This window comes from Syngnathus acus, chromosome 3 (genome assembly GCF_901709675.1).
Source record: "Syngnathus acus chromosome 3, fSynAcu1.2, whole genome shotgun sequence".
Taxonomy (NCBI): domain Eukaryota; kingdom Metazoa; phylum Chordata; class Actinopteri; order Syngnathiformes; family Syngnathidae; genus Syngnathus; species Syngnathus acus.
Genome location: NC_051089.1, coordinates 16,319,835 through 16,332,456, shown reverse-complemented (window position 1 = coordinate 16,332,456; position 12,622 = coordinate 16,319,835). Strand labels below are relative to the sequence as shown.

Here is a 12,622-nt window from a genome sequence, read left to right as displayed (position 1 = left end):
CTTGAACTCAACCTAAAGCTGTATGTATATTTAACCCAATTACTCCTGTTGCCTCTAGATGCAGCCCACACCACCGTGGGAGGTGAGTGATGCATCACTGGATCCAGTCAGAGAGCAGGTTTCAACATCAATCCATATATTTTCTATACCATTTATCCTGTTCTGTCTCACAGGGGAGAAAGAGCCTGTCAGAGACAGGTCCTCTGTCAATTGCAGGGTTGACAGGCAGAAAATCTTTTAAACTCTCACCTATGGATCCATCCATTTTCTGTACCGCTTGTCCCCACGGGGGTTGCAGGCGTGCTGGAGCCTATCCCAGCCATCATCGAGCAGTAGGCAGGGAACACCCTGAACTGGTCGCCAGCCAATCGCAGGGCACACAACCAGCAATTCGCACTCACACCTACGGGCAATTTGGAGTCCTCAATCGGTCTACCACGCGTATCTTTGGAATGTGGGAGGAAACCGGAGTAGGCGGAAGAAACCCACGCAAGCACATGCAAACTCCACACAGGGAGGGCCGGAGGTTGAATCAAACCCGCACCCTCCTAACTGTGAGGCGGATGTGCTCTAGCGTACCGCCCCACACCCATGGATAATTTACATTCTCCACTGAGAGTAATTTATATGTTGTTGGATTGTAGGAGGAAGCTGGAGAGAACCCACAAGGCTTGGGGAGTAAGAGAATACATAGTATGTACCTAGTCAGGATACAGTAACCTTTTAACTGTTTTCTGTTCTAGTTACAGGAAGAAATAAAAATGGTAATCGGATTATAAGTACATTTAATAAAATTTGGATTGTTTCGCAGGATTACAAATTTTACACAGACGTGACGCCTCCAGTTTGTTGTTTATTAACAGCTTCATACACCAGGCTGAACTCGCTCCCCCCTCCCCCCTCGGCTGCATAACGTCCTGGCCTTTTGGACCACAATGGCTGCCTTGCACTACTCCACTTGTACTTTTGCACTATTATACTGACTGTCTGCTGTATGCACAGTTGCACCATTTCCACCAAGTTGCTCTTATTTATTCATTGTACGTGCCTTCTTATTTTTACTTTTTATATTGCTGACTTGAATGTTTTGTTTGTCTGTGGACCAATTGGGTGTAATATGTCTTGTCTCCACCGTGGGATAGTAGGAAACGCAATTTCGATCTCTTTGTAGGTTTTGGCGTGAAGAAATTGACAATAAAGCAGACTTCGACTGTGATAAGCTACTTACATATCTTATCTGCGCATGAGTGAGAATCGAGTGTAAAATAAAAAAGGTTACCCAACAACTAGCAGTTTTTCAACAACTAGCCCTGGCATGGAACGCCCAGAGAAAGCGGAAGAGTGGAAGGCTTAAAAACAGCTAGAGGCGAAACAATGAGGCAAGGCTGAAGAGGTATGTTGCAACCACGGGGAAAGACAGAAAAGATCGGGAAGATTTGTAAATGACCCATGCTCCTCTGGGAGTTAATGGGCATAAGAAGACGACACTATCATCTCAAAACATTGCTGTGAACTTAGAAAGACACTAACATCTGAAAACCAAATGACATAGTTGGTCATTAAAACGAATCATATTTTTTTTATTGAAGAGGTCATATGATGAAAAAACAGCTTTACAAAATGGGCTCTCTAGGCTTCGACAGCAAACTCGTTTGATTCACAAGTCATTAACTACTGCCTTAAGGTTCATTGAGGGGATAATGAAGACTCTCTGAGAAGATCTAGGGAGCTTACGCAAATACCAAATGTCAATCATAGCTTCCTATGGAATACGTAAACAAGCTCAACCTTTTAGTATAAAGAGGTAGTAAAAGATAGAAACATGTCAACCATGACTATGCAAATGCTACAGTTAAAAAAATGGTTCAGAGAGCTTTCACAAACCAGCCCAAGTTATCTTACTTGGCTGTACTCAAATGTTCACAATCACAACCACACCACTGTTGGTATTCCAAACTAAACGTTAGCCTCCCTTTCTATGGGTTGAAGTTAGATTGCCAATGGATTAATTCCGTGAGGCGCAAACCACTCTTTTTTTGCAGGTGGATGGAAAAACAACAGCCCCCACCAATTCAACCCCCTCACCGCCACACACACCGAATTAGCCCTCACCACACCAAGCCCCCTTGGAATCGCCCCCTTATCGAACATGCCCACAACCCCATGGACTCATCACTCATCATCCGTGCTCTGGACGGGACAAGACGCACTGGCACAAGACAAGGGGAAGACTCTGACTAAATACACACAGAAGGGTAAGGGCCCAGGTGCAGACAATTAGGATCAAGGACACAGGTGCACACAAATGAGATCAGGGAATACAAGTAGACTGACGCACAGAGGAAGGACCCACGAACTGAAACGAGAGGAGAGTTATCAAAATAAAACAGGAAGTGACAATACGACAAACAGGACAAGACAACAATAACCCACAAAACATGACGGCATGACATTGTGTTTATGGTCACATTATTTTTTCTGGCTTCAACATTAACAGCTTTAATTTTCAGTTGAGTAAATCTAGTTATGTAAGTTGTCTTGCAAATCTTTGATTTCTCTCTGTCTGCTGCATCACCTTCATTAAACCTGACAATTTAATATCAGTAAACAACTGGACAAGGCTCATTAATTCTAGCATGAATTTTTGGCGAGTATTGCCTAAATGAAAAGCACCCCCCCCCCCCCTATCAGGTTTTGGTTGCGGTTAATTTTGCACCATAGACAAATCTATTCCAGACCCAAAAGCAGGCAGGAGCATATGTCCAATTCTTCCACGCTCACACATGAATGCTTATCAGATTTCAAAGCACTTTGGGTAAAGTTTAGAACAGATTTGGTATAGATTTGTTTATTTTTAAGATAAATGGATGAAGAGAAAAATAGACAGCAGCAAAAATTGTTGGATATTACTGACTTCAACGATTTATGGCTGGAAAATGTGCGGCATTTTGTTGCGGCAGCCTGAAAATCAGAAGCTTTTGGTGCTCAGAATCTCAGTCTAATCTGAAAAAAAAAAAAAAAGATAAGGAGGTATAAGGTATATTTTTTCAGGTATCGGGAACTAATTTAACATATTTTTTTGTTAGACAGTTGACAGAGACAACAAATCAACGATAACATATTTACCTTTAGCCAAAGTGTACTCTTAAACTGCTGGCGGACAGCCATTATCAAATCCTTTTTTACTCTACCATGTTAATTTCTTTTTAGTATATATAGTCAAGCTTAAAATTAATATGAATAATTTTGAGCTTGACTGTAGATAAATACAACTGAATTTCTGGATTCTTAAAAGATATTTGTATTGTATGTATTTGGCTGTGAATGAGGTTGAAGTATCTCTGTTAGTACTGTTCTCCTTAGCATAAGTACTTTTTGTCCACTCTGCTTTTGGCCCTAATATGACATGCATACTTCAGAGACTGACCATAAAATAATACACTAAAGTAAAGGGCTCAGTAGATATTCCGAATTTTGTAATTGGCAAAACTTTGTTGTATGGAGGCAGAAAGAAAACTGCATTTTCAACGGTTGTCAAATGTAAACACATTAATTTATTCAATCAAATGCATTTTGTGTCCAATGAAGATTGTTCAACCGATAATGAATACGAGTTAAAGCAACACAGTGTTTATCTCAACTGTCTGGGCCACAGAGCAGAGCTCCTCCTCTTGTACGATCATCAGATCTCCGACTGCCTGCTGCTCCTGGACCACAATGCACTGGTCTGCATCGCCTGATATAACCACTTCAACCAGCTCCTGTCCCGTTCTCGAAAGCAAGTCATCTGAGGTGAGCAGCAGAGGGCCGCAGCCTGGTGTAGCTGTAGCGTCAGTGTGAACGAATACAACGGAGTGTTGGGTGTCATTTGAAGGCTTTTCATCCTCCCGAGGTGAAGTCTCTGATGTCCTTAAAATTGTTCCTGTTCCACTTTCTTCTCCCTTTCCTTGTCCTCTTCTCTGAACCTTTTCATCCTTGGACCCTTTCTTAGGTCGGCCTTTGACTGGCCTTGAGTGGCAAGAGTTTACTTTGTGTATAGTTGGTTTGGCCTTCTGTCTTAGTCCTGCCTTGAGTTCCTCCTGTGAATGGTGCTGTGCTTGATGCCTCAAAAGACTTTGTCTCAGAGTGTAGGACGCACCGCAGTGGCAGCTGTGAGGCTTTTCTGTCACGTGAGAAGATTTGATGTGCCTCCTCAGCTTTGTTGCCATAGTGTAGCCTAGTAACCCACAAAAAAAGGAAAAGGTAAATATGTATCCTCTAGTAAGTTCATGATATGTGGAGCTGACATTTTTATCCAAACTGTTGGATACAATTTTTTCTTCATAAACCATATACTTGTCCTTCTGAGCATCACAGGTACACTTTAAATGCTAGATATTAGTATCATCAAATACACGTGGTTGGGTAGTATATAATGTTTTAGAAGCCACATTCTCTCAGGAAGAAAAGTTTAAAATAATTCACACAATATTTTTGACAAGAATGCTGTCTTTTTACAGCAACTATAATTAGATTCAGTTGGTAAAGAACGGATGACTAAAGGATTTGAAAGCAAATAAAAGTTTGCCTCTTGTGCTTAATTTTTGCTTTTCCTTGTTTGACTCCCGTTCTAGCTGATCTGGGAGCTATTGGGAACAACTCAATGAACTACATCACATTTGATTTTCGTGTGGACGAGCCTTTGAAAACATCATTTCATTATTCTAATGGTTTTCCCAAATCAGATCTTTTCCCATTCCCAGCTCAGTGGCCTAGTGGTAGAGTGTCCGCCCTGAGACTGGAAGGTTGTGGGTTCAAACCCCGGCCGGGTCATACCAGACTATAAAAATGGGACCCATTGCCTCCCTGCTTGGCACTCAGCATTAAGGGTTGGAATTGGGGGGTTAGATCACCAAATGATTCCCGAGCGCGGCGCCGCTGCTGCTCACTGCTCCCCTCTCCCCCAGGGGATGGATCAAAATCACATGGGGATGGGTTAAATGCACAGGACAAATTTCACCACACCCAGATGCGTGTGTGACGATGATCATTGGTGGACTTTAATACAGGTGTGAAAGTCGAGGTCCGGGGGCCAGATTTGACCCGCCACATCATTTTAAGTGGCTTGCAAAAGCAGGTAAACCTTTATGACCATAGCTAAAATCTGAAACAAGATTTTAATTGTCATGTGTAATAACTAATAGCGTTCACATATCGGCGGCTCGTGTCCACTGGGCTTTAGTGTGACAAACTATATTCGTTGGAGGATGACAACATTGATCAAGTTTGCTCTGTTTAAGTTCTAACTTCCACTTTATGTGCTCACCTTTTTCACAAATCGGGCAACAATGGGGCCGGTCACCAGTATGCAGTCTTTCGTGGTATTTGAGGGTATGTGGGTCCCTTAATGATTTTCCACAGTAACTACAGAGGAACACGCCTCCAGTGTGGGAAAGGCTGTGGCGGCGAAGTTCAGGCTTCTGAGCAAATCTTTGGTCACATTCAGGGCAGGGATATGGTCTCTCTCCATTGTGAATTCTCAAATGGCTATCAAGGTTCCCTGCGAGAGAGACAGATGCGTCATAGACTACATTTGTTGACGAGGCTGTTCAAATGTGTTTCAGTTCACTGATAGTCATTCAACATCAGCTCTGACTTGTTTGTTCTTCCAGAATTACCTTTTTGATTGAAACTTTTTCCACAGTACTGGCAGATGTGAGGTTTCTCTTCTGTGTGGAGTTTCATGTGATTCCTCAGAGAACCAGAGTTTGCTAGCAGTTTGGGACATATAGTACACTGCAACTGAGAGAAGAATCCCAAATCAAATTTCTTTTTCCTCTTTGTATATTCTTGGTGTTGAAAGTGGATGACAGTCAGGAATCTTGAAAGGCTACATTAAAGATTTATACATCTGACTGAGAAGTAGAGAGTTCAACATTCAATTTATTAGGGAAAACTAGTATTGAGAGTGTAATATTGATGAACTTGTCCTGGAACACGCACGCACGCACCTTTGGAGGCTGGGGGTAAATCAATCTGCAGTGAAGGAGACGGTGATTTCGCAGCGAGGATCGATGCCCAAATGCTTTGCTACAGCGCTCACACACATATGGCTTCCCTTCTGTGTGGATGACCAAGTGCTCATGGAGGTCCTGCTTTAGGCCAAACGTCTTGTCACAGTGAGGACAGGAAAAAAGACACTCCCGATGGTGGCTCAACTGTAAGGGTTCACACCATTATTAATATACAGCATCAAGTTCAAAATCTGTGTCTAAAATCCTGTTTTGACTGGTCATGTTAAAAAAACTATTTTGCCAGCCATTATTCAAATTTAAAACTAGGCAGGAAACACCAAGAAAGGTGCATAGAGGACAGAAATGGTCTGTTAATGACTGTGGATTTGATTCATTGTTGACTGGATAGCCTGATAATGATACAAGTGTGACAGATTGCAATATGTAATTGTGTTCTTTTTTGGAGCAGCATATTTTGCAAACATCCAACAACAAAACAATCTCATCTGAATTGGATAAATAATGTCCACCAGTTCAATGATATTCTATAACAGGGGTATCAAACTCATTTTTTACGCGGGCCGCATTGTAGTCATAGCTTCTTTCGGAGGGCCATTATGACTGTCAACCCAAATAAATGTATGAGCACCTCATATATTCAGTGCTCAAGCTACAAAACAAACCGACAAATAACTCGCTTTCAAATCAGATGAGTAAAAACTGGTCAAATGTTAAAAAATATATATATATTTCAAAAGTGAAGACAATTTGCAATTCTAGTAATGACACACGAATTTGATGCACAATTTGTCTTCGCGGGCCACATAAAATGATGTGGCGGGCCGTATCTGGCCCCCGGGCCTCGACTTTGACACCTATAAGATACATTTATTTGAAGAAAAAAAATAATAAAATGCATTTAGCTAAATCCTACCTGATGGGCCTTAGAGGCCTCTGCAGAGGTACACTTTTTGCCACATTCCTTACAGGTGAAGGCTTTCGTCTTTGTGCGACTAAACTGATGTTTCCTTAAGTGGGCAATCTGATCAAACTTCTTTCCACAGCTGGAATACCTGTAACGCTTCTCTTTCACCTCTGGGCACCAAATAGAAGCTTCAACTGTTGCATTTGCTGCTCTCACAGGCACGGAATCAGAATGTGATGTTGCCATGGAAACCGCTGCTTCCGCAGAGGACTTTGTAACCAATGTGAAACTCTCCTGCCTGTCTATATGTCTGTCTGGGTGTGTTTGACTTGTGAGTTGTTTTCCTTGGCTGGTCTGACAATGAACTTGTCGTGGTTTAGCAGCCAGGCGAGAGCTACAGCGGACAGAGGGAGCTGGGCCACCTAAGGTTCTCTGCCTGTCTGTTGAGTTCAACTTTGTCCTGACACTATTGGCTCCTTTAGCAGTAGTGGTAAAAGCTGTGCTACTTCCCTCCAGTCTGCCTTCCTTAGGACCAAGTGAGAGTTGATAAGGTTCCTTGTTTTCTTCTTCCTCTTCATCTCTCCGGTCATTTATTTGTTTTTCCTGAGTGGTCTGTGAGTTGGGCACAGCCATTTCTGGATCCATAAATTGTTCCACTGGGTAATCTGAAAATACGGTGTCAAAGTGTTAGTTGACTAGATTGAAAATATTTAGCCACTTAAATGTGATTTTCTTTAAGCATAATAATACAATATCATTGAAAATAATGGAGCATTTGTGTTGATGTGATGTTCCACTGTAGCTCAATTCCAATATTTTTGCCCGATTTTTCAAAAACGGCTCAATTACGATTTTCTTTCAAGACCGATCTGGGCCACTTTCATATTTTTTGCAACGCAGCCATAGTCTGAATGCGCCACAGATCCAATACTCCAATTGCAAAGTCTAATTTGGCGTTTTGATGACTATGAACTACTGCCTCAAGAAGTCAAAATGTATGGTTATGTCTTACATTTGTTTTATTTTGTCATGAATTTAAACTTGACCCTACAACAAAGCAACCGAAAGAAAATTGTAGTATCCATTTACCTCTTTGTTCTCCTTCAGAGATGTTCTGTGCATCAAATCTGTCTCTTGCATCATTTCCCCCCTCAATTTCACCACCTAACAAGAGTTCAGTTCCTGGCTGGATCTCATGACACACACGCAAACGCATACTCACACACATGCCCACACATATCTCTGCACACGTGCATTGCACTGCTACATTCTGCGAAGCTTTGCTTTCCACCTGGCAGGCAAAACTGTGGAAGACAAAAACAACAATTATTTACGTTTTTTTTCATCCATCCATTCTCTGAACCGCTTTTCCTTACATGGGCGTGCAGGACCCTATCCCAGCTGACTCTGGGGGACACCCTGAACTTGTTGCCAGCCAATCGCAGGGTACACATGGACAAACAACCATTCACACTCACACCTATGGGCAATTTGAAGTGACCAATCACCCTATCATGCATGTTTCTGGAATGTGGGAGGAAACTGGAGTATGCGGTGGAAACCCCTTCCAAGCAAGAGGTGAACATACAAACACCACACATGGAGGCCGGAGCTGGGATCAAACCCGCAACCTCTGTACTGTGAGGCGGACATGCTAAACTGTGGCCCACTGATCCACAGTCTAAAAATGTCTGCTCATACAAGGGCAGAAAAATAGTTTGCGGGGAAGCACCTGGGATCAAATGCACAGCTGTAAAATGTTTAATATTTAATATGTAGTCATTGGCTCATATCCAAAAACATATTAAAATCATAAACTCTGATTTGTGCCCCATGCCTCTTGCTTGCTTCTATCTATGTTTACTCACGGATAGAAAATGTTTTTTTTTTTTTTTTAATCAGTACAAACTCCCTAAAGCAAGTTAAAGTGCTGGCACTCTTTATCTACAGCGATGGTGATAAAGAGAAATTGCTGGAGAGGAAAAATCACGACATAAGCGATGGGAGAGAAAGGCTGTGTCTATGACAATCCTTACGGTGAACAACAATTATGCTGCTGCGCTGATTCACTGTCTGCAATGGTGATACACTTGAGCTGGGCATAACAATGATTATCAATTAACAATTAATGATGTGAGTTCAGAACATTCAGAGAACTCTTCACCCCAAAATAGCATATAATCAATGAACTGATCGTTGCTTCTGAGTAGCTGAGCAATAATGTTGTGCCAAATGCCCATTGCACACTTCTTCATGGACATCAACATCTTTGGTTTTATAATACAAGATTGCATATACAGTAAATTGGAATATTGGTGGAGGAAATAGATGATTAAAAATGACTTTTTTGAGGGATACAATTTATATTTGCTCTAAAGGATGAGATGTACATTAACTCTCAAAATAAAATAAAACAAAATACAATAATGCCATTGGTTGTGAAGGCAGCTCACCTGATCCAGACAGCGTCACGCACCGGAACAGCATTGTCCTCTGCTATTTGCGTAGGTGCCTTCAAAACAAAACAAAACAAAACAAAACACTAAAGTAAATATAAAATGAAAATATATTGTACAACACTCATCATGTATGGGTGATCTGACTAACGTATTGGCTGACATGTGGATGTTGGTGCCCTAATGTGCCATTTTGTTTTTCACTGAAAGCTGTTGGAAAAAGACACAGATATTACAATGAATTTACAGCTAATTAGTCAAATCTTCAGCGTAGTATGACTATTTGTAAAATTACCCACCAAATATTTAAAATCATTATAAACGCCGACTGAGTTATTTACATGCACACCTCTTTCTATATGTTCAGAGACACAATGCTGTTGTTCATAGCTCACTCAGTATGGGCGACAGCACTCACAAAATGTCATTAATATGAGCCTGCAGGAGTGTTGAACTGTGATTGTCCACTGTTTGCTACACTCTTTTATGCAGGTTATGTAGTTGCCTTTTTTTCTGTCTCTAGTGCCACTTTAAAGGCACTATTTCTTTAAGAAAAGAAATGCACAGATTTTTCGTACCCTCTCTTCCTTGGTGCTGTCTGTTATGGATTCCATTCTTGTGATAAGGTCTTGAGGAGCAAGTCGTCCAGTCTGCAACTTGTGTATCCATTCTGGGTCCCCTTCCCTCCCCAGCAGGTCTCCAACCTGCAGAACTCGACCAACCCACCACAGTCCAAGTCTTCCCTTACAGGATATTGAAGGCCCCACAGCAAAGCCAGGCGGAAGTATTGTAGAGAGAAAAGAAGTCAGAGCAGTAGGAACGCAAGGAGAAAGACAGGAGGCCATCATCCTATAAGAAACAGGGAGAGAAACAAGAGTCATTATTAACTTAATTGAATGTTACACAGTATTAACCAACTTTATGCGACACAATTATGTGTAGTTGTACTTTATGGTGCTTTACGGTGATGTAGACCTGTACTGCATCATAATCAGACGGCAATTTAATATTTTGTTACCTCAAGTAGTTGCATTGTACTATAAAAAAATAGGAATTAAGGCTGCACAATACTGCATGTCGAAATAATATCGTCATCACGATAATGACACATGCAATATGCGTATCGCAAAGATGTGTGATAAATTCATTATGGAATTGTGAGATATGATCTGAGTTTGACTAATAAGATATGCATCGTCATCCAGTCGGAGAAAAGTATTTAGAGGCATTACTAACACTACATAACTTAACCCATCTCACCCGCAAGGCGACCACGATTGTGAGTGATGTGAGTCACCCCGCTCACTCTTTGTTCGATCTTCTGCCCTCTGGGAAGAGGTACAGGAGCCTGCGCTCCCGCACCACCAGACTCACCAACAGCTTCGTACTCCAGGCTGTTAGGATCCTGAACTCTCTCCCCCCTTCTGCGTAGCGTCCTGTACTTTTGCGCTATATTCTGACTGTCTGCTGTATGCACACTTGCTCCGTTTTGCTCCTCTTATTTATTTATTATTTGTTTATTCATCACTCTTATTATTCATTGTTTGTGCCTTCTTGTTTTTATTTTGTGTTGTTTGCTTGTATGTATGTCGTGTACTATGTCTTGTCACCGTGGGATAGTGGAAACGTAATTTCGATTTCTTTGTGTGTCTTGGCATGTGAAGAGGTTGACAATAAAGCAGACTTTGACTTTTTTGACTTTGACTTAATTAGATAACAATACATTGAGGCTGCTTATTTTCCCACAAATCTTTGATTAGAAATAATTGTTTTAATTTATTTTGGTACATGTTAAATTTCGAATTTATATTGATATAACAATATTATTAAGAAAATGCCTGATTTGGGGCAATTAAGTTTGAGAAAATTATTTGTATCTCGGAAGTAATTTCAAAAAGGCAATTTTATTAATTCAAATGGGTCAATGGGTTTTACAAAAAAAAAAAAAAACATAACACACAAATAAGTACGATGTGACCCTGCCTTTAAAGAGAAATTTTGAGTTTTGTCACAGATTTATTCATAGTGCGACTGTAAAATCAACGGCATACGGTTTAGTTTACTCACACATCATTTGGCTAGAAATTATAAATATCAATCATTTAAATGTGTCAATTGATATACGTTTAAGTAACTGCGCGAAGGTATTGCTAGCCTAAAGCAAGTTTACAGTAGACCGATTATTTCTACCGTTGAAATTCTTTGGTATGTAATACAATATCCTTTAGCAACGACAGAATAGCCACAGGAAGTCCGTTTTTGTTATTAGTCCGGAAGGAACTGAGCGCTTCACGTCGTAAAGGTTCCGTGAATATTGCATGAGTATGATGTTACCCGAACACATATGAACTACATGCACTATATTTGTAAATTAATAACATAACATGCACATACAAAAATGAACGATTCAGCTTACATTAAGCCTATCGGTACGCGTCATGTTTGCGTATTTTGATGACCGGGGAAAAGAAATAGATGTAAAAGCTCCTTAAAAGGTCGATTTTTTTTTAACTTGCACATTCCATTGATCAAATGGTCTGCCTTTACAAAGAAAAACAAGACTCACTTCTCTGACAGTGACTACCTTAATTAGTTACACAAGAGGGGGAAAAATTATATATTTCAAGAGCTCTGTTCATCAATCTAAGGCACAAAAAGAATATACGGTAGTGTTTAACAGAATTGTAACAGTGTCGATTTGCAGCAACAACAAAAAAAAGGGAAATAAAAGTTTATTTTTATTTTTATTTACAACAATTTCTCACTACGAGTGTATAAAGCTCAGTGATTGCAGACAGTGAACGGGTGTTGAGCGTGGAGACGGATGAAAAAACAGCTTGAAACGACTGCACTGAGTCACAAGACAACGCTGATGTCATGTGTAAACCGCCCTTTGGGATAAATACAAATTAAGCATCATTTTCTTATTTCTCTGAGTCAGTATTACCGGTACATTCCGTTTACCTTAATGCGCACAGCTCTCTGAAACTCAGACTAAATGAAAGCAGTGTTTTTGTGGTTTGAATAACAGAGATGTGCCTCTATCTATCTATCTATCTATCTATCTATCTATCTATCTATCTATCTATCTATCTATCTATCTATCTATCTATCTATCTATCTATCTATCTATCTATCTATCTATCTATCTATCTATCTATCTATCCATCCATCCATCCATCCATCCATCCATCCATCCATCCATCCATCCATCCATCCATCCATCCATCCATCCATCCATCCATCTA

The 12,622-nt window shown here is 40.6% G+C and overlaps 1 protein-coding gene across 2 annotated transcripts; it reads right to left on the bottom strand.

The window, feature by feature from the left end:
- Window positions 1-3,534: 3,534 nt before the first annotated feature.
- On the bottom strand, window positions 3,535-11,753 carry znf408 (zinc finger protein 408). Of its 2 annotated transcripts, none has more exons than XM_037248182.1 (9): window positions 11,565-11,753; window positions 9,953-10,223; window positions 9,372-9,430; window positions 8,008-8,222; window positions 6,928-7,583; window positions 5,991-6,197; window positions 5,658-5,775; window positions 5,306-5,539; window positions 3,535-4,216 (listed from the first exon to the last, which is right to left on the bottom strand). In XM_037248182.1, the coding sequence occupies exons 2-9, from the start codon at window positions 10,220-10,222 to the stop codon at window positions 3,615-3,617; spliced, it is 2,361 nt and encodes a 786-aa protein (XP_037104077.1). In that variant the 5' UTR covers window position 10,223; window positions 11,565-11,753; the 3' UTR covers window positions 3,535-3,614. The 2 variants fall into 2 exon arrangements, with proteins under 2 accessions (XP_037104077.1, XP_037104076.1); XM_037248181.1 differs by having other exon boundaries at window positions 5,658-5,781; window positions 11,565-11,750.
- Between the last annotated feature and the right edge of the window lie 869 nt (window positions 11,754-12,622).